General features: G+C 33.2%; 1 protein-coding gene across 3 annotated transcripts in view; it reads left to right on the plus strand.

Annotated features, from left to right (window-relative positions):
* Positions 1-21663, plus strand: part of LOC111704431 (trichohyalin) — a 50959-nt gene that overhangs the window by 17190 nt on the left and 12106 nt on the right. For 2 of the 3 annotated variants that reach the window (XM_023476667.1, XM_023476666.1), the window contains exons 2-7: positions 5605-5823; positions 14347-14457; positions 16505-16668; positions 18944-19048; positions 20459-20541; positions 21335-21376. In XM_023476667.1, coding sequence (XP_023332435.1) covers positions 5692-5823; positions 14347-14457; positions 16505-16668; positions 18944-19048; positions 20459-20541; positions 21335-21376 — 637 coding nt within the window. In that variant the 5' untranslated portion in view covers positions 5605-5691. Of the gene's footprint in view, positions 1-5604; positions 5824-9344; positions 9393-14346; positions 14458-16504; positions 16669-18943; positions 19049-20458; positions 20542-21334; positions 21377-21663 lie in introns of those variants that run through there. The other variant, XM_023476670.1, reaches the window with a different exon arrangement.

Here is a 21663-nt window from a genome sequence, read left to right on the forward strand (position 1 = left end):
GGAGGGGGCGAGAAAATAGGGAGAGAGAGGAGAGGGGAATCATTAGGAAAAGAAATGGATATAGATAAAAGGCAGAATCTAGGAATCTGATGTTACTACTTTTTCTAAAGAAAATTTGAAATTTGAAATTGCGTTTTTTCAGGTTGATTTTTAGGGACAAAAATACTAAACAGGCACAATCACCACAAACATAATTTTTAATCATTATATCTTTGCAACTTAATGTTGTAGACCATATTAAAAACTACGAATTATGATGGATCAAATAGTATGAAATATTAAAGGTTCACATCATCAGATTGCAAAATTTATGGTTGTTTATGATACCAGGAGTAGTGAGAAGGAAGGTAAATTTATGATACCAGGAGTAGTGAGAATGAAGGTATATTTGTAATACCAGGAGTAGTGAGAAGGAAGGTATATTTATGATACCAGGAGTAGTGAGAAGGAAGGTATATTTATGATACCAGGAGTATTGAGAAGGAAGGTATATTTATTGTGTCAGGAGTATTGAGAAGGAAGGTATATTTATGATGTCAGGAGTAGTGAGAAGGAAGGTATATTTATGATGTCAGGAGTAGTGAGAAGGAAGGTATATTTATGATACCAGGAGTAGTGGGAAGGAAGGTATATTTATGATACCAGGAGTAGTGAGAAGGAAGGTAAATTTAGGTTACCAGGAGTATTGAGAAGGAAGGTATATTTATGGTGTCAGGAGTAGTGAGAAGGAAGGTATATTTATGATACCAGGAGTAGTGAGAAGGAAAGTATATTTATGTTACCAGGAGTAGTGAGAAGGAAGGTATATTTATGATACCAGGAGTAGTGAGAAGGAAGGTGTATTTATGATACCAGGAGTAGTGACCAGGAAGGTTTATTTATGATGACAGGAGTATTGAGAAGGAAGTTTATTTTCTTTTTATAGATTGATTGATTGAGTTTAAGATCAGGTGTAAATATCATATTACATTTTTCAAGTTTAAGTCTAAGAGGCGAGGGGAGCTGAAGGAAGAAAGGAGAATTTTATTAGAAATAAAAAAAAACAATTACAGAAGAAACACTTTGCTACAAGAGAAGCATTATGACGAAATAAATCAAATCAAATCACAGTTGTTTGTAGGATCTAGAGATGGATTTAAAGTACTTTTTTAGGTTCAGATTCTTTTAAAATACATATGAATGATTTTAGAATGTGAGATAATGCATATTGTGGATAAAAGTCTATTAAAAGTTATATCACACTAAATTAAGCTAGTGGGGTAGGTTAAAAAAGATCTATGCTAAGCCAGGCACTGTAAAAAAGGTCTATGCTAGGTCGGGTACTGTAAAAAAGGTCTATGCTAGGCCGGGTACTGTAAAAAAGGTCTATGCTAGGCCGGGTACTGTAAAAAAGGTCTATGCTAGGCCCGGTACTGTAAAAAAGGTCTATGCTAGGCCGGGTACTGTAAAAAAAGTCTATGCTAGGCCAGGTACTGTAAAAAAGGTCTATGCTAGGCCGGGTACTGTAAAAAAGGTCTATGCTAGGCCGGGTACTGTAAAAAAAAGTCTATGCTAGGCCGGGTACTGTAAAAAAGTCTATGCTAGGCTGGGTACTGTAAAAAAAGTATGCTGGGCCGGGTACTGTAAAAAAAGGTCTATGCTAGGCCGGGTACTGTAAAAAAGGTCTATGCTAGGCCGGGTACTGTAAAAAAGGTCTATGCTAGGCCGGGTACTGTAAAAAAAGTCTGACAGCATCAACAAAGTTGAAACTTAGCCGGCATAGGATCGGGTCGGGTCGGTACTTTACTCGTGTCAGTAAAGCCTGTACAAGGGGTCGGGTCGGTACTTTACTCTTGTCAGTAAGGCCTGTACAAGGGGTCGGTTCGGTACAAATACAAATTGACCAATTAGTAAACTTGAGACGAAGATGATTTTTGTGAACACTACAAATTCGTGTTTACAGAAATTAACAATAATTTAATTACTGAAAGAAACTGTTAGCGTAATTTCAAGTGACCCTCCATGTAAAGATGTCCGATTCACAACGGTATCTTAATGTTGTCTTGCAGTAGAAATGCGCAAGTCATTTTTGTAGACAACCATAATAATAAATATCAGTTTTTTTTTAAATCATAAAATTTGATATCTAATTAAATTTGATCAGTCAAATCGGGCATTGCCATCGTTACGCTTACATTCCCTTTAAAGAAGCTGTCAACGTAATTTGATTCACGATTCACAACGATACCCGTTAAACCGTTGTCGAATAAAGAAATGAGGGATTCCTTGAGGAATTGAGTTTTCGCCATACGCTAAAATTTTATATTCCCCATATTTTTGCAATTTGATTTTTAAAACTTTCATTTTTTTCATAACAGAATCTACAGTTTGAAATACAAGAGGTCTCTGACATTAGGTTGCAAATATACAGGAATTAAATAATAAGAGTTTGTTGCAAGAACTCAGTTCCTTTATCATAAACATTTAGGAGGGTAAAATAAGGAAGGAAGCATTGAAAAGTAAAGAAAAATATGAAAGGAAATGCAAATTCTAAATAATTCTAAAAGAATAAAGTAGAGAGGAAGTATGGCTAATAAAACATGACGGAGAAATCTTTAAGTATTTAACAAGCATAGCGCACTTTGTGAAGTGTGAAGAAGATAATCTGATTACGCGCATTCACGCACACTGCTCTCATAAAGGGAGATAACGTGCGTGGAGAGCGCGTCTAAATGGTTTGAACACGATTTGGTTTAAATGAAAAGCGAGAAAAATATGAATTAAAATGAAAACCAATTAACTTAAAAAGTAAAAATGTAATTTGATATTTTTTGTGTTCAGTGGGTTTAATGATTATGTTGATATCTTTAAATCAATTATAACTTATAACGCAAGTCTATTGATTGGTTTTTCTTATTTTTTTGCTTTTCTACAAATCAATGTTCACCTTTTCTTTATATTTAGATACATAATACATTCATACTAAGAAATTCACTGATCACTCCCTTTATCTTCAAACATTATATCTTTGTAACTTGCTTGATCGTGTAAACCTTGATATTTATAACTATTGGGTTAAATAGTCATCGTTTGAACCATCACTGGTCTGCGGCATCGAGTTGCAAGAATATAAAGATTCAAAAATTAGAGTTTAGGGGGATCTTTAATAAACTTCTTTCTTAAACTACAAGGTTATCATTTTCTTTTTAAAACTAAAAGTTGTCATTGTTTAAAAAACTGATCTTTGCATCACCCTGATGCCCACAATAATTCTAAAATACAGTGAGACCATTAAATTGTGGAATAGACGGCTGTGAAGACCCATTTTACTAATCTAATAGATTTTTTGTTATAAGTTATAACGAGTAAAATTTTTTTTTATAACAACATCAAATACAAAGTAGATTGCCATTTTAATGTCATCCTACTATTCCACAAATGTATGTGGCTCACTGCATACTTATTACTTGTATTTCTGTAGATAATATAAGGATGGGGTTGGGGTTGGGGTGTGGTAAGAGGACTATTAGAAGATTAACGAGCTTCTAGAGGATTGATTTTGGCAGTGTTCAAGCTTTCGAGGATTAGAAATTCGGAGAAGAACATTGTGGACTAATTATCTAAATTATTTAATTGGTTTCCTGGTACTAATTAAACAATCTGCTTGTCATTAACAGTAGTTCGCGCAATTTCTTTTAATAGAAATTTATAAAAGAATAAATTGTTTTAAAAATCATCTTAAATGTATATTAACTATATAAATATCAAGAAAACTATATAAATATCAAGAAAATTATATAAATATCAAGAAAACTATATAAATATCAAGAAAACTATATAAATATCAAGTAAACTATATGAATATCAAGAAAACCATATATATATCACAGTAAAATAAGTTTACAAGTAATTAAAGAGAACTTTTTTAATTGATAAATTCTCTTGACTTATCCATGCTTTATTAATATCAAAATTGAACTCGAAAGTCGTCTTCATTGTATTTTTATAATCGCCTGCCTCTGTAGTCAACGCTGAACTTTCGTTAACAACGTACGAGGTCACAAAGTCGTTCTAGTAATGTCGCATAAATTCAAAATTCAGATTGAAAAGTACCGTTTGGGTGACAATTTACCCTGACTGAGATTTTGCCAAAACTCTGATGTTCCATTTCCATATATCATCGTAACCTAATGTCGAGTGACCTTGGATATTTCAAAGAAATGCAGATGGAAAAAATTATTTTGTGACAAAGACTCAATTTTAAGTATTTTAAGTTCCCTTTAGACAAATAACCCTTTTGTTCGACAAATTACCCAGTAGGTTGACTAATTACCCAGTAGGTTGACTAATTACCCAGTAGGCTGACTAATTACCCAGTAGGTTGACTAATTACCCAGTAGGTTGACTAATTACCCAGTAGGTTGACTAATCACCCAGTAGGTTGACTATCTACCCAGTAGGTTGACTAATTACCCAGTAGGTTGAAAAATTACCCAGTAGGTTGACTAATTACCCAGTAGGTTAACTAATTAACCAGTAGGTTGACTAATTACCCAGTATGTTGACTAATTACCCAGTAGGTTGACTAATTACCCAGTAGGTTGACTAATTTCCCAGTAGGTTGACTAATTACCCAGTAGGTTGACAAATTACCCAGTAGGTTGACTAATTACCCAGTAGGTTGACTAATTACCCAGTAGGTTGACTAATTACCCAGTAGGTTGACTAATTAACCAGTAGGTTGACTAATTAACCAGTAGGTTGACTAATTACCCAGAAGGTTGACTAATTAACCAGTAGGTTGACTTATTACCCAGTAGGTTGACTAATTACCCAGTAGGTTGACTAATTACCCAGTAGGTTAACTAATTACCCAGTAGGTTGAAAAATTACCCAGTAGGTTGACTAATTACCCAGTAGGTTGACTAATTAACCAGTAGGTTGACTAATTACCTGATAATTAGCCTAATATCTATGAGTTAACTCTCTGTCTGCCAGTATTTTATGATTGCATGCTAGTGAGTAAAGAGGTTTTCTACCATGGAGAGAAAAGTTGGAATATTTTGCAGTTTGAGTTTAATTAGTTCCTCGGTTTCACCGATTTAACTGATACTGTCGGATGTAAGATCAGTCTAGTCTAGTAGTGATCCATGTTTAGATGTCTGTCTGTGTGTGTGTCTGTTTGTTTTTATGTCCGATCATAACTAAGGATTCCCTTTTCCAATTTGCCTTTGATTGGGGAACTTTGCGCGCAACAAAGGAAAGCTCTTAGCATGGTTGAAATCACTATGTTAAGTGGGTTGAATTTTAAGCAAATCTGGGTTCCATGCTCGTTTTACAAATCAGGGATGCTTTAATGAGACGGGGTGGCGACAGTAACTTTCCCCACCATCATTGGTTAATTTTGAGGAGGGGGGCGGGGGCACTCTTTCAACGAATTAAGACTGTCGTTTGCAAAAACTTTCTCACAAATAATTTTCATGTACTGAATCGTTTATGTGGGTTGAACATTGTGCTATAACCTTTTAGTTTGACTGTTTGAAATGAGAAGTTCCCTGAGATTTTTACATATTTTGATTTTAAACACTTTTTATCTATACTAAAGTTTAAGCTGTAAATCTGTAGAGCTATGATGGAATGTGAACATGAACCTGAACCTGAATCCTAAACTGGGTCTGCACAACCTAAACAGGAACCCTGCATCTGAACAGGATGCTTCTCTCCTGCTGTTTCAAGGAGCAGAGATCAAGGAAAGGAAGCAAGAAGTATGATGAGGGAAGCAGGAAGAATGATAACGAAAGCAGGAAGAACAAGGATGATGAAGAGTGGGGAATACGTCCACAGGTAAAAATTTAAATCATTATCTTTTACAGGGGTCCACAGAATAATGTGGTAGCAAAGAAAAGCCTAAAATATTCCGATATCTGTTTATTATTATTATTAAAATGCATCTACATTTTTTTCTTTTAATGTTTGTTAAATTTTTTTAAACTGTATACTAGGAAAAAAATGTATCATGCATTCCACATTATTTTCGGTTTAATATAATAAAAAAGTATTCAATAGGCAATAATTCTGCCAAACCTAAAACCACAACTTACCTGAAAACAAATTAACATGATTAAACAAAAAATACTGATAACAACAAAATTCTGGAAGGAAAAAATGCAAACTAAGAGTTGACAATATTAAATCATATGGGGTGGGGGGGCAGCACATCCCGATCTCCCCCTTCTAGAATAAACATGAGACTAAAAGTATAGAAGGGAAATTTAATATTTGCTTATTAAACCAAACGTCTTACTAAAGAGGGTTAAGATTAAAAAACCAGATTCAGAGGAAATATTTAGAACTGAGAAGAGAGTTTAAAACTAGTTCAATGATAAGATTATAAATGGAAAATTTGAACATTTAAAGGGACGGAAGACGACATTTCAAGTGACCCTCCACTTATAGAGGGCAATGTCCTATTCACAAAGGTACCAATAAATAGTATTGTAAAAAATGGATTATTTTCAATTGTGGTTTTCTCTGTTAAAGGGACTTGCGAATTTATTGCAGCAGAGACGATTAAAGGAAATTATTAGAAATCAACACTTCTCGGGAAGATATCTTTCCTCATTGTTACTCAGAATATTGTTTAGAGGATACTGTTGTGAATAAGACATGCCACGTATGGGTCACTTACAAATACCAGAGATTAGAAAATCAGAGTTTGTGTCAAAAAATCTTTATCTTTGAATTTTGTTTAAAATATAAAAATGTCAGAGGTAAAGATATCCCCTGTTTAGAGCCTGTTCACTTCTAGAGTTGTTCTAGAGCTGTCTTAATCTTGAACTTTGGCCTTGTCCCCCCTGAACTTTACTCTCCTTTTCATTTATCTGTCAATTTGATTTCCGTCTTCAACCAACTTTATCAAAAAGAATTTAACACTCCACAAATTGTGATATTTTAATCCCTTTATCTTTGCAACCTGATGACCTTAGATGGTATAAATTATGCATTTTTTCCAAAGAGAATAGAATATATATTAGAGGGGAACTTAGAGAATCTCTCGGTATGAATTTTTTCAGTCCCTTTGAGCCTGAAATGGAGTTCAAAGTGTACAAATCATGTAAATGTTCACAAATTATATGCAGTAGAGTACATTAATACAGTATCTTCCCTAGACTATCCATTTCAATTTAGAATTTTTTAAAGCTGTTAAATAAACTTACAATGATTTAGGTGACTAAAAAACATCATTTGATTTTTAGTTATAACGAAAAATCATCGTTTGTAAAATAAAATGCATAGAGTCTATGTGAAATAATCATTGGTCAATTATAAACCAGCCTATTTCATAATTTGGTCTTCTTTTCTATAAAATGATATTCCGGGGCCAAAAAGGTTATATAGCATAAATATGTGAAGTATACCTGCAGTATGGAAACAGTACAACAAAATGGCCGTTTTACACTTTTTTCTAGTAAATTCCCCTCTAATATATATTTTATTCTCTTTGATTGTGTCTGATCTAAAAGTCAAAGTTTGAAATATTAAAGGTTTACTTCATTATGTTGCAAGGATACCTTGATAAGAAAAATAGAGTTTGCAGTTTCTTTACATATTTTTTATGCTTTTTTTCTTCGCATTTTGTATTGTAATTGTAAAGCCCTTTTTCTTTCTTTTAAAGTAAAAATATCCAATAATACAGTTGATGCCTCATAAGTTTTTTAATATAAACTTTTATTTTAAACGTAATTGTAAACTTTAAAATTTTTCTTTTCAAACCAAACTAAACTCAATGCCACCGCTATTTGTGGAATTCAAAAGAAACATTTTTGAAAATCTTTAAACTTATTTTCCGATAAAACATTATAAAGTTAACATTTCATAGAATGCCAAAATGTGTTCTAATTTTCGTGTCATAAATTTTTTTCGATCCTTTTTTATGAAATTTGAATGATGAAATATTAGATTTTAAATTAATAATTTAATTTTGAGTTTGTTCTGTAAATATTAATTCTTGTTTCATATTCCCTATATCAAACTTTCCAAAGCATTGATATTACTTGCCATAAAGCCAATTTTTCCCTTTTAAAGGGAGTGTTCGCGAAAATAAAAATTTATACCACATGGTGAAAGCCCCGCTTTGCGATCACTCACTTTATGATTATGATCAGCTAATAGAGTTCATGTCAGTTCCTATCATATACAATTGTTTTCTTTTTGGAAATAAGTTGGTGCTTTTGAAAGTTTCTTAAAGTCATCGATTCCACAAAACTTTTGACTCACCCAAACTTATCATGTTTTACTTGGAACTCATAATTTTCCCTGTTTTCCATGCGCATTCCTCTCATTTTCCCCCCTTCACTGCTAGTCAACATATCCCCCCTATACCCCCTTTATGTACTCCTGAAGTGAAAAAGTTCTTAGTTTATACTTGAATAAACAAATGTACAGTCACATGACTAAATATATACAACTCCGGGTTAGCTAACCTTTTAGTTTTCTGGACTTTGGGATGAGAGGATTTGTGTGCTCTCAACTCAGAGAAAGGCGAGCGTGCCTTCCAAGAACGTTTTGCTTTGCATCTTCATAGTGTGAGTTAGAGGAAGGGATTGATGGGAGGGAGGGAGGGAATAGGAAGGGATAAGTAAGGGAAGGGAATCAGGGGGAGGGGGGGGCAGAGAGGGAGGAAAAATTAGGGGTATAAAGGGAAGGAAAGTGAGGGTGAAAGGATGGATAAAAAATAAAGGGAAAGGGAATGAGGGAAATAGATGGAAAAGGGAGGGTAGGGTAAAAAAAAAGGTTGATGGAAAGGAGGGGTAAGGAGGGGAAGGGAAGTGAGAGAAGGTATATAAAATTAGGGGTATGAAAAGATAAGGAAGTGGGGAAAATATGGAAAATTAGGGGGTAGCAATGGGACGGGGTAGCAAAATGTACAAATATCATTGTCAGGAAATGGAAGAAAAGAAAGATAGGAAAAAAAGGGATGGAAAGAAACTGGACTTGAGGGGAAAGGAGAGAAAGGAATTAGAATATAAAGAACTTGAGAAGTACGGTAGAGGGGAGATTTACTATACAGACTTTAACTGGAATTTACCGAAGTTTTGTTTTAGAAAGCCAGAAATATTTTTTATGTTAACTCATGTGTAAACCTTTAAATGAGTAAGGGGTCGTAAAATGTTTAAATAATTGCCTGTAAACGTTATAATGCAAAAATTCATGAGCATTGAACTTAAAAAAACACCACATTTAACTTTACATTTTTCTTTATAAATTGATTTTTCATTTTTCAATTTTTCTTTTGAATGAATTTTATTGAGTACTGAGTGTAGGTTCAGTTTTGATAAGGTTTAGATATGCAGTTGAAGGTTATAGTTCTACACAGTATGAGGCGTCCTTCCTTCTTCTTAATTAAACCTTGTGTAAGAAACTTTGTTGATTGTTTTCCACTTTTTCTTGGATAATTAAGTTAACTTACTTTAGCCTGGAATATAAAGTTGATTTTGTGTACACATTGCTTTGAAATAATATTGTAAAGCTGAAATAATTATATTTCTCTTGGGGGTTTCCAACTGTACAAATTCAACAGAATTTGACATGAATTGTGAAATTTTTACAACCTTACTGCAAATTATTTCTTGTTTTCTGAAATAAAAAGCTTATTACAAATTGATCTATTTTGAAAGTTTCCATAGAAGTCTGAAAGTGAGAGATGGGGTGGGGGGAAGGGCTGAATAGTAAACGAAAAGACTTAAGTCCTATTTTTTTTTGCAGGTTGTTTGAATGCAATATTTTTTCAAAGGCTTCCTAGAAGTTCAAAAGAAAAATCTGGAATATCGGATTTATATAAAAATAAACCTCATAAGAATTTTTATCCATGATTCATCTTGTTCCTAGAATATATAAATTTGAATTCAGCTTTCTGTATTCTGTATTCTATATTCTCTGACCGCAACTAATGAAGCAGAGATACATAAATTCTCACACTTCCTTTAGATTCATCTCGTAAAAATTTCCTTTAAGATGAACTCACTCAAGCCATAATACATTTTTAACGTGCATCACATTTTTATATCAACCCTAATTTATCTTGGTCTAACCAAACTAATTGTTTAAAAACAATTAATACACATAGGAAAATTTGTATAGATAATTTTAATCTAAAAAAAGAAAATAAGGCTCTGGCATCAACCATGTCCAGCCCTACTCTTAAACTTAAAAGGATTGTTGAAGAAAAGTTAACTAAAAACAAACAAGCGAGAAAAGTTAACTAAAAACATGCCCAGCCCTACTCTCAAAATTATAAGAATTGTTAGAGAAAAGTCAGATAAATAAATCAAATATGCCCCAGCCCTAATTTTAAACGTACATAAATTGTTAGAGAGAAGTTTAAAAACACGAATATACCCAGGCCTACTCTGAAACTAACAAGGATTGTTGAAGAATATTAAACTATAAAAGAACATGCCCGCAAGAATTGTTGAAGAAATTTTAACTAAAAAACAATCATGTTTATTGTCTAGCCATACTCTTGAAATAATAAGTATTTGTGGAGAAAATTCAACTAAAAAACATGCCCAACCTTGATGTTAAAACATGCCCAACCCTAATGTTAAAACATGCCCAACCCTAATGTTGAAAACATGCCCAACCCTAATGTTAAAACATGCCCAACTCTAATGTTGAAAACATGCCCAACCCGAATGTTGAAACATGCCCAACCCTAATGTTAAAACATGCCCAACCCTAATGTTAAAACATGCCCAACCCTAATGTTGAAAACATGCCCAACCCTAATGTTAAAACATGCCCAACCCTAATGTTGAAAACATGCCCAACCCTAATGTTAAAACATGCCCAACCCTAATGTTGAAAACATGCCCAACCCTAATGTTAAAACATGCCCAACCCTAATGTTGAAAACATGCCCAACCCTAATGTTAAAACATGCCCAACCCTAATGTTGAAAACATGCCCAACCCTAATGTTAAAACATGCCCAACCCTAATGTTGAAAACATGCCCAACCCTAATGTTAAAACATGCCCAACCCTAATGTTGAAAACATGCCCAACCCTAATGTTAAAACATGCCCAACCCTAATGTTGAAAACATGCCCAACCCTAATGTTGAAAGCGAATATGACGTGCTCTACTTTTAAACGTATAAGGATTGTTGGAGAAAAGTAAACTAAAAACAAATATGCACAGCCCTACTTTTTAATTTTTAATGATTGTTGAAGAAACGTTAACTAAAAAACGAACATACCCCAGCCCTACTCTTAAACTTTTAAGAATTGTTGAAGAACAGTCAACTAAAAGAACGAACATGACCCAGTCCTACTTTTAAACTTATAAGAATCGTTGGAGAAACATGTCCAGCCATACTCTTAACATTATAAGTATTTTAGGGGAAAAGTCAATTAAAAACATGGCCATAATCTTTTTGGAGATAAGGAAACCGAAAAAAATATGTCAAAGTGCTAATTTTAAACTTATATGGATTGTTAGATAGAAGTTCAAAAACATGAACATGCCCAAGGCTTACTCTTAAACTTTTAGGAATTGCTGAAGAACAGTCAACTAAAAGAACGAATATACACAGCCTAAATCTTAAACTTATAAGGATTGTTAGAGAAAAGTCAACTCAAAACTAATATACACAGCCTAAATCTTAAACTTATAAGGATTGTTGGAGGGAATTAAACTGGAAAGGCTATCTCAGGCACTTATATCCCTTCTACAGATAACTAATACAGATTATGCATTGGGTGGGCGGGAGAGGGTTGTAATGTTGGGGAAAGGGGAGGTATGGGTTACAAGGAAAGTTAATCTACATAAATCGAAAATGACATGAATGTTAATGTCATATAAATCCAGGATTTTTTTAGCTTTAGCTTTAGCATAACACGTATTTTTTCGTCAAACTTTTACTGGGTCACTTGGTTTTCCACAAAAAATTCAGTCCCGATCGTTTTGGTTTTTGTTAAAAAAATCTAAATTTTTAATACAATGTTTTTTTATATCACTGAAACCAACCATTTTTCGACTGTCAAATTGTTGCACATATTTGCCAATGTTATGTTTTCCTTGTAAAATATTTAGAATACGTGCACGCTCTGGCAGTTGGTGCGCGTGATTTTTCACGAGAACATTATTTGCAGGGATAGAATAGGTCTCAGGAATACTATTTGATTATGGCACATGAAAAAGGAAGGAATGGGGGGGGAGTCAAAAGAAGGGGGGGGGTTATCATTTGAATAGAAAGATTTCTTTTCTTGCACGTATGCGCCGCATTCAATCTAGTTTATGGAAAACAGGGGCATATATTTCTTAAAAAATCATTCCTTCCCCCCCCCCATAACACAATTCTCTTTTCCCTGATTTTTTTTCTTTTTTTGGGTATTGAATTTTAAGAGGTGTAAAGAAATGTTTTTGTTGTTGCAGAAAGCACTCCTCAATTAGAACAAAATCTGCAATCTGGTTCGATAATTATTCCTAACATAAATTGTTATAAGGTTCATTTAATAAAAACATATTTCTACCAAATATGAATTGGTGTAATCATACATTGAAACTTATTAATCATGACTTGAGTCTAGGATCCATAATTCCTATTTATCTCTGGTTCTCACTCACTGTCTTATATCTAAGTGACGGTGTCTGAATGTTCCAGCATTATAATAATCCTAGGCTTAAATATTTTGAAAGTTTAACTACATCAACTCTGGCTTAGAACTCCTGTTTAATTTATACAGGATGTTTAAGATAAAATGCATGTTTAGAAATTACTTTGCTCCCCCCACCCCCTCCCCCCATGTTTATATTAAATGACTGATTACTCGATTCAAACTATAATTTTGTACTTCCTTTTCAACCCTGTGAGTAAACCGTTGATATTTCAACTTTACTACTTGATCTAGTAGATATTACAATTTAAAACCAAAGGCCTGCGACATCAGGTTAAAAAATGTGTAATACTTAGAGTTTTAAACACCTAATCAGTTTATTTCGGACAAAGCATGTTATTGTCGCACATGTTTAGGTCTTTAGTGGCAATTAAATAGTAAAACGTTCATGTAAACAGTCAGATTAAAACATGATAAAGAAACAAACTAATTCTTTTAAAAACTAGGTTTTTAGAGAATTTGAGCCCTTTTTCTTGTAATAATTTTATTTGTTTATTGTTTCTTTAACTTTGAGCCATTTGTCTTGTAATCATTTTATTTGTTTAATGTTTCTTTAACTTTGAGCCATTTTTCGTTCTGGAATTTAAAAACCGAAAATTTTCCTGATTCAAAGTTTAGAAAAATAAAAAAAAATGAGATTTCATGTTTTTTTTTTCATCTCAGTCGTATAAACCACAAAATAAAAATATTTATGATACGTACAACCGGCTTCTATTAAACAATTATTTTTTATTTCCACAATTATTATGATGAATGTGAGAGACACCCTGTTGTGTAAAAAGCCTTGTGTTTGCGTTAGGGATAAAATGTCGCCTTATCATTCACTTAGAGAAACCTGTATATATATATACAAAGGGATAGGTAGATAGATAGAAAGATAGAAAGATGTACAGATAGATTGTCAGATAGACAGATAAAAATTTAACAGATAAATTTTTATTAAGAGAATCACAACCAGGGAATAAGAATAAAGGGAAGGGAAATGGCACTGGTCTGGCATGAGAAAGCCAGTCGCACTGCTTTGCAGACGAGTTCGTTATTACACACGCACACTCTTTTGGTACAGACACACAACATGACTACAGTCAAGGAAATTGCAGACCATTGTCGTCAATTATAATTAAGCTTGAATAACGAGTATCTTATTGTAAACTTTAATCAAGTTATATTCTTTGCATGAAAATTTGGCTTATAGTATAGTATTATTTAATATGTAATTAATGTATAACATGTATATTAAACTTATTTTTAAGTAAACAATTAACCATAAACGAATGTGTATTCTCCTAGACTGTACAAATACAGAGATTCTTATGTACTGTATATACCTACAGTACACGCCTTCGGTTCGGTATCACATACATACACTCTTTTGGTACAGACACACAAACATGACGTTTCCGCCTCCTGACTACAACGTAAATCTTTATCTTATATATAACAATGAAAATTGTTTAGTTACTCTTGATTTTAAATTTATATATACAATTAATAGAAATTGATATACAATTAAACATAATCAAGTTTAGTAAAAAAAACAAGGATATCTTTTTCCCCCTTACATGAACCAAAGGTTGAAAATGTACCGGAGTGAATCGGAAATGCTACTGTATAAATGTTTTCTTAATATTATGACGTTTATTGTCTCTTCAAATTGAGTTTTTTTTTAGTTTTTTTTTATAATTGCAGGATGGGGGTCATCAGTTTAAAAGAGAAAAAACTGGACGTGGTTCCCCTTTATATACTGTACACAGCGCCACTCTGCGTTCAGCTTCTCAACTAGAACTTAAGCTGACCCAGGTAATAAATTAAACCAATTTGAAAAAAAAATATTTTGTCACTTAAACGGGTTGTAAATTTGATTTAAAATGACCCTCTCTTAAAAAATGGGCCTTTCCGATTCCCTTTATGGTACCAAATTAAAGACCTTCGAGTTTGAGCAAAAGTGATAAAGATGTTCTTTTTTTATGACAAAAAATTTATGATTATCAATTGCGGTTTTTTTATGTTAACATCACTTGCGGATGAGTTTTCTCGACAGATGGAATGAACTTGTCAGTTTTCAACACATGTTTAAAGATAAAGAAAAAAAATTGTATCGACAATAAGTGACCAAATAAGTGTAATTTTCTCTAAATCGGCCCTTGTAAATTAAGGCTAATAAAAGAACAAGTTTGCTAAAAATGCTTAAGATGGAAAAAAAACACCCTTTTGAAATATGGTGTGTGACGTGAAGGACTAAAGAACTAAGTATAATTGTATATATTGGCCTGATTCTAATCTCTGTATAACTGGTTGGTATGGTCTGGTCTGGTTGGGTTTCATATTTTCTCCCCAATTTTCCACACTTTCCACATTGTTAATGCACTTAGCACCCGTCCCTACACTTACTAGAGACATAATAAGATGATATTTGAAATTCAGCAGTTCTTTAGTAAAAACCAGGAATACTCTGCTATACTCCCACTTCTGCCCTTACTTACATATATTTATTACCCTGGCTGGCAACCTTTCTCAAGCCTGGTCAATATATATATTCGTATATACAGTGTGTCTCGGAAAAATATTAATCTTTAAAAAACAATTTTTATGTTTAAGTCCCCTTTTAATGTTAAATTATCCCTTTTGAATGGTTCATAGATTTTTTTTTCCAAATATTTTTAGAATTTGAGGGAAATCATATCGATGGTTTTTTTAATGACGTTTTCAAACGAATGTTTTATTCGCAAATTTTGGAAAATAATTGTAATCATAAATTTATCTGAAAAACTTGAAAAAATAAAATGTCTTTTATATAATTATTTTTTATTAGTTCATGTAGTAATATCTAATGTCAGTGTGATCATAAATTTACAAATCTAAAAATGCGAAAAAAACTAAAAGGCCGAAATAAAATAAAAAATCTAAATTTGTTGTTTTGCACCGGTTAGATTTTTTTACGTCTTTCGAGGACAGAGAAAACCTTCAATAGAAATAATATAAATAAAATTAAAAAATTAGACAAGGATTTTATTTTCATAAACTGCAAGGGAGCTAGAAAAGGGGTATCGAGGATAATTTCCATACTTTCAAAGATTTTTGTGGTAAATGTGATATTAGACTTAATTCAACATGGCAATCTTGATACTCTTTTACCCCCCCCCAAAAAAAAAAAAAAAAATTAATATTTTTTCCCCTTTAAATCAGCGTTGAAACCCTTTAGAAAAAATATTTCAAAAAGGTTTATCAAAATATTATTTAAGAAATCATATACCCCTGAAGATATGTATTCTGCTGGTTTGGTAAAACTTGTGGAAAGCCTATATGAGTGGCTTGAAAGGCCTGAAAGGTTTTCTGAAAGTATCGGGAATTGATTAAAAACGATGAAAGATGAGGACCAAAACTGCCAAATAAACTTTTAGAAAACTCAGGAAAATAGGAAAATACAATAAATTTAAAAACAGGTTAACCTTTAGGAAGAAAAGAAAAATTGTTAGAAAATATTCATTAACGTTAAAATTTTATCATTCATCTTAACATCGTATTCTTAGATGGTTTGGGACGGGGGGGGGGGGATTAATAGTTAGAATATTTAGCGTTACACGTATTGACTTTCTTTTTCTTTGTATTCTCTCTTTCTTTGTCAATGAATTTATCTTGACAAAAACAGTTGTAGCATGTGATGCATAAAAATATAATTTTGATAAGAAATGATATTTACCACGTTTAAAAATCAATGTTAATAAAAACACTAGTTTTAAATACAAAAACTAAATCAAAATACCAACCCTAAAACATACTTTCGCCAATCTTTAATTTTTACTAGAAAAAAATGTTTGTTTTTTTATAAACAAGGTTTTTTTTTTAGGAGAAGCATCCCCCATCTAAAGAGACTAAACGACTGCTGAAGCAGCGCAGTCAGGAGAGCATCAAACAAGAGCTGCTCCACTCCAAGGAGAAGGAGTCAGGTCGAGTTGAGGAACAGCACCTTAGAAAGGAGAAGGAGGACAATGGAGAATGGAGTGTACTAAGGTAGGATTTATAAATGGCCGATTAATTATAGTTATCAGTGTAACAAAATTTCAAATAGAAAAAATGAATATCTCGATCATTTTTGCCAGAGGAAGGTTTATAGGTACCGGCCGTACTCTTTGTAGGAAGAATCACTTGAATTTATGTCAACATTTCCTTGAAAAAGTAAAATAAAAAATAATAGAAAATGATGGACAATTCTTTACAACGTTTTATCTAAGAAATACCGCCTTTTCTATTTCATTCTATATTCTGTAGAATTCAGGTTACAGACATTCCAAAACTCCTCTGACTAAAGCAACCCCGTACTCTTACTAAGACTAACTGATTCAGAGTCTTACATCATAATTCTTAAAATGCATTTTAGATTTCATCAAAATATTGCAGACGTGATGTTATAATGATTGATGGGAACATTTTATCAACTCATAAACACATTCACACATTTAGATCAGCACATGTTTAAATATTCGTTATAAGGTGTTCCGCCAAAACGATGTCAGGTCAAGATAAGATTGTAAGCGAAGATCAAAACTTTTAAATTTTAAATTTAAAAAAGACAAGAATTTTATTATCCTATTTTACTCACTGGGCATCCATGGGTTTCCTAAAAAAATATCTGTCCATTCGGTTTAGCCGTTTTGGTCTCTGATTTTATGATTGGCATCCGGTGATGACCCGTTGGTTTCGATGACATCATAAACTTCCTGCACTCGTACTTTAAACATAGTAAAAAATATATACTTTATGGCCAGTATAGAGTGGTTAATTTACATCTGTGTATACAAATATGCAAGCTTATACAAATATACAGGGATACAAGTTTATTTAATTATTACACATCCAGAAAACATATAAAAGGGTAATATTTTATTTTACAGTTTAAGTCACGGAGTTTGTTATTTTTATCAGAAAATTTCAAACTTACTGAATTGTGTGTTTTTAAAGTTTTTGATAAATAAAACATTTAATCTGTCATGATGAATGCTTCTTTTTAAAGAAAATTGGTGACTTACAAAAAGCTCATGTTGTAATTTGATAAAAATGTTTAATTTAAGTTCTTTTCTTATTATATCTCGTTAGCAACATAAATATCATCTGTTTTTTAAAGTTTTTTAGATTTTGGGCTCAGGCTTGATTTCACAAAACATGTTCTTAATGTTTTTAACAGATTTTTACTTGTTTTCAACAAATGAAACGCAAAAACTCTTCTTTGGCGAAAGATAAAAATAATTTAGTTAAAATAATACTCATGTTCTAATATTTTCAAGTTCTCATGTGGTCATGTTGTTTATATGATGTCATTATGTGAAGTTGTCATGTTATTATATTCTCATGTTCTCTTGTCCTTATGGTCGCATGGGCTAATGGTCTCATTTTTTTCTAGTTCTTATGGTTCTTTGGTCGAATGGTCTCATGTTCTCATGGTATCTTGGTCTCATGCTGTCATGGTCTCTCTTGGTCTCATGCTCTCATGGTCTCTTGGTCTCATTGTCTCATGCTCTCATGCTCTCATTGTCTCATGCTATCATGGTCTCTTGGTCTCATTGGCTCATGCTCGTATGTTCACATGGTCTCTTGGTCTCATTGTCTCATGCTCTCATGGTATCTTGGTCTCATGCTCTCATGGTCTCTTGGTCTCATTGTCTCATGCTCTCATGCTCTCTTGGTCTCATTGTCTCATGCTATCATGGTCTCTTGGTCTCATTGTCTCATGCTCGTATGTTCACATGGTCTCTTGGTCTCATTGTCTCATGCTCTCATGCTCTCATGGTCTCATTGTCTCATGCTGTCATGGTCTCTTGGTCTCATTGTCTCATGCTCTCATGCTCTCACATGGTCTCTTGGTCTCATTGTCTCATGCTCTCATGCTCTCATGGTCTCATTGTCTCATGCTGTCATGGTCTCTTGGTCTCATTGTCTCATGCTCTCATGCTCTCATGGTCTCATTGTCTCATGCTGTCATGCTCTCATGGTCTCATTGTCTCATGCTCTCATGCTCTCTTGGTCTCATTGTATCATGCTCTCATGCTCTCTTGGTCTCATTGTCTCATTGTCTCATGTTCACATGGTCTTTTGGTCTCATTATCTCATGTTCACATGCTCTCATGGTCTCTTGGTCTCATTGTCTCATGCTCTCATGCTCTCTTGGTCTCATTGTCTCTTGCTCTTATGCTCTCATGTGCGCTTGTTCTCATAGTTTCATGGTTCCATTCAGATATAATTTTCCTATATGAACCCCAATTCTAAGTTTTACCGAATGATGTTTGTTTAGGACGAACTTCCCTTACATAGACCAGAGTCCCCTGGATCAGGGACTAGGAGGGTTCAGGGTACCTGGAGCTGATCAAACCAACTCTATATCTACACTAGGGACCAGGTATATCTAGTTGTGTAGCTTTAGGTCAGGTAGGAGAAAGGGCATTGAAGGGATAAATAGCAGAGTGATAAATAGTGAAGAAAGGCTAGAGGAGTAAAGGGTGAAGGAAAGATAGAGGGCTAAAAATTAAGGTTTAGGAAAGGAAGGGGAGAAGGTAAAGTGTGAGGTGTAGAAAAGGAAAGAGAGGGGTAAATCTTGATGTGTAGAAAAGGAAGGGTAGAGGAGTAAAGGGTGAGGTGTAGGAAAGGAAGGGAGAGGGTAAAGGGTGAGATGTAGGAAAGGAAGGGGGAGGGTAAAGGTTGAGGTGTAGGAAAGGAAGAGGAGAGGGGTAAAGGGCGAGGTGTAGGAAAGGAAGGGGGTAATGAAGTTATTTTAATTTACATATCCTTCGGCTCTAGCTCTTTGTTTTCAATGATGTTGTGTTGAGGGATTTCTATCAAGTTTCCTATACTAAATATGAATATATAATACGTACATTGTACACTATACACAACACAATGTACAGGGTGTCCCAAAAAAGTTTAATTTTTACAACTTGAGACACCCTGCACTTCCAGACAAAGTCAGACAACAGTTTGAAACATCAAACTAAATTCATTTAATTTCGTTTTGAAACAGTTTTATATCTTAAAATTTTGTTTATGTAGCTAGGGGAGGGGTGGAAGGAGGGACTGAGGGGGGGAAGAGGGGGAAAAGAGGGTGAAAGGTTTGGTTAAAAGTTGACGGGATTTCAACCAAACAAATCAAGTTTGTAATAGTTATAACATATTATACCTCTGACTAATGATAAACTATAGTATGTCTATATGCTTTTATCTCTTGCTTTAGAACAAAATTAATGATCATCTTTTTTTCTAGGAAAAATTTGATTAACAACCATTTTTTTGGAAGTTACTTTCACCTGAATTTACTTAAGCAAGCTTTTACTCTACACTGTACAGCTTCATGATTTAATAAAGATCAAAGAGAAAAACAAAAATTAAGCAAATGAGATGAGAGATTATAAATGAAACAGGAATTCTAGGTTTTACATTTTCTTAATTAAAATAGAAACCATAAAAGATGAACATTGTGCATTGTACACATTATTATGGAGACGGAGAGCTTTTAAACATATTTTCGTTGATAGGGTTTTCTTAACAGCTTCTTTATAGTGTTCTAAACTGCACTGAAAATCAGCATTATACTAACTACTTAAGCATGATTTTAAAATTTAGTTTTTCCTTAGTACAGTAAATATAGGTTTAGGTAAGCCTTTGACTGAAATATAATTATTAAAACATTGAAAATATTCTCTAAATGGGTTCCATAATGATTTGGTAAAGATAATGCGGAAAGGCAGGAAATGTTGGAATTAAGAATGAATAAATTCCGTACAGTCGTCTCTGAAGTCTCATCCTCTATGTTTAGAACTGAAACCTACGAGGATGAGGAGAAAAGAAAAGATTCAGTTTCAACAATTCAATCAGTTTCCTGTCGTAACAGTTTCCTCGGTAATTCTTTTTATACATTGGAATTCGAGGCGCTTCATGCCACGTTTTTCAGTTATATAGTTTAGCTATTAGGATTAAATCTATATACATATATGATGACTCACTAGGCTTTCAGGGCGCTTCGCGCTCATCTTCTATTTTAATTGTGAACATGTTCTCTTTTTGTGCATTGTAAAAAAAAGTTCGCTGATTTGATAAAAAAATTCGCGGATTTTCAAAATTTTAAGAAATTTTATAAAGGTGAACTTGAACACAATTTTTTAAAATTCATTCATAAACCTTCCATGGGGTCACGCGAGGTGCCACAAAAAATCTGGGTCCGATTGTTTCAACCGTTTATTGGATACAAACAAACAAACAGACAAGCAAAGTATATATATAGATGTCCTTGACTGATTTGCCTCAAATTTTGATTGTGGAACTCGGGAGAACCATGGTAATGTTTCTAACTTGATTTTGAGATTTTAAATGAGTCGGTCGACTTGTATAGTAAAAAATAGACAAATTCTCAATTTACGACCAAGCGCGGGTAAACGGCTGGAGTAACATATAAGCTAGTATAACTATAAAGTAGTTAGAATTTATTTTGTGTTTATTAAACTGATTACATGCCTTAAATACATATTTTCTAATCTATATCTCATTTCAACCTAATGGCGTAAACCTTTTGATATTTAAAACTACTAAATCAAGAAGAATTTGTATTTTAAAGCAACAAAGTTCTTTGATATAAGGTTTCCCAGACAAAAGAATTTTAAAATTTAGTATCAAACATAACTAGATAATATTTTAGGTCCACCCCCATCCGATGAGCGAGGAAAGAAAACTAAAAAAGGTCAGTTCAGATGTTGTTTTGTTTGAATTGGTATTTAGCATGGTTTATGTTAAGTACTGTGCAGTTTGCAATGTTTGAGTTGCCATTAATCAATCCAGCTGCAGCCCACATTTTACCTTAACACTAATTGCGGCTAATTTATCTAGTTAACCCGATATTCTTTTAATCTATACTGCCATTGATATCGTACACTGTTACCTACCATCAGGGGCATTAAGGTCTATTTATAAAGATTTTGTTGTGAATCATTCAATTTGTTTTTGGTTCTTGTTTTTGCATACATTTTC

Source organism: Eurytemora carolleeae, unplaced genomic scaffold (assembly GCF_000591075.1).
Source record: "Eurytemora carolleeae unplaced genomic scaffold, Eaff_2.0 scaffold611, whole genome shotgun sequence".
NCBI lineage: Eukaryota > Metazoa > Arthropoda > Copepoda > Calanoida > Temoridae > Eurytemora > Eurytemora carolleeae.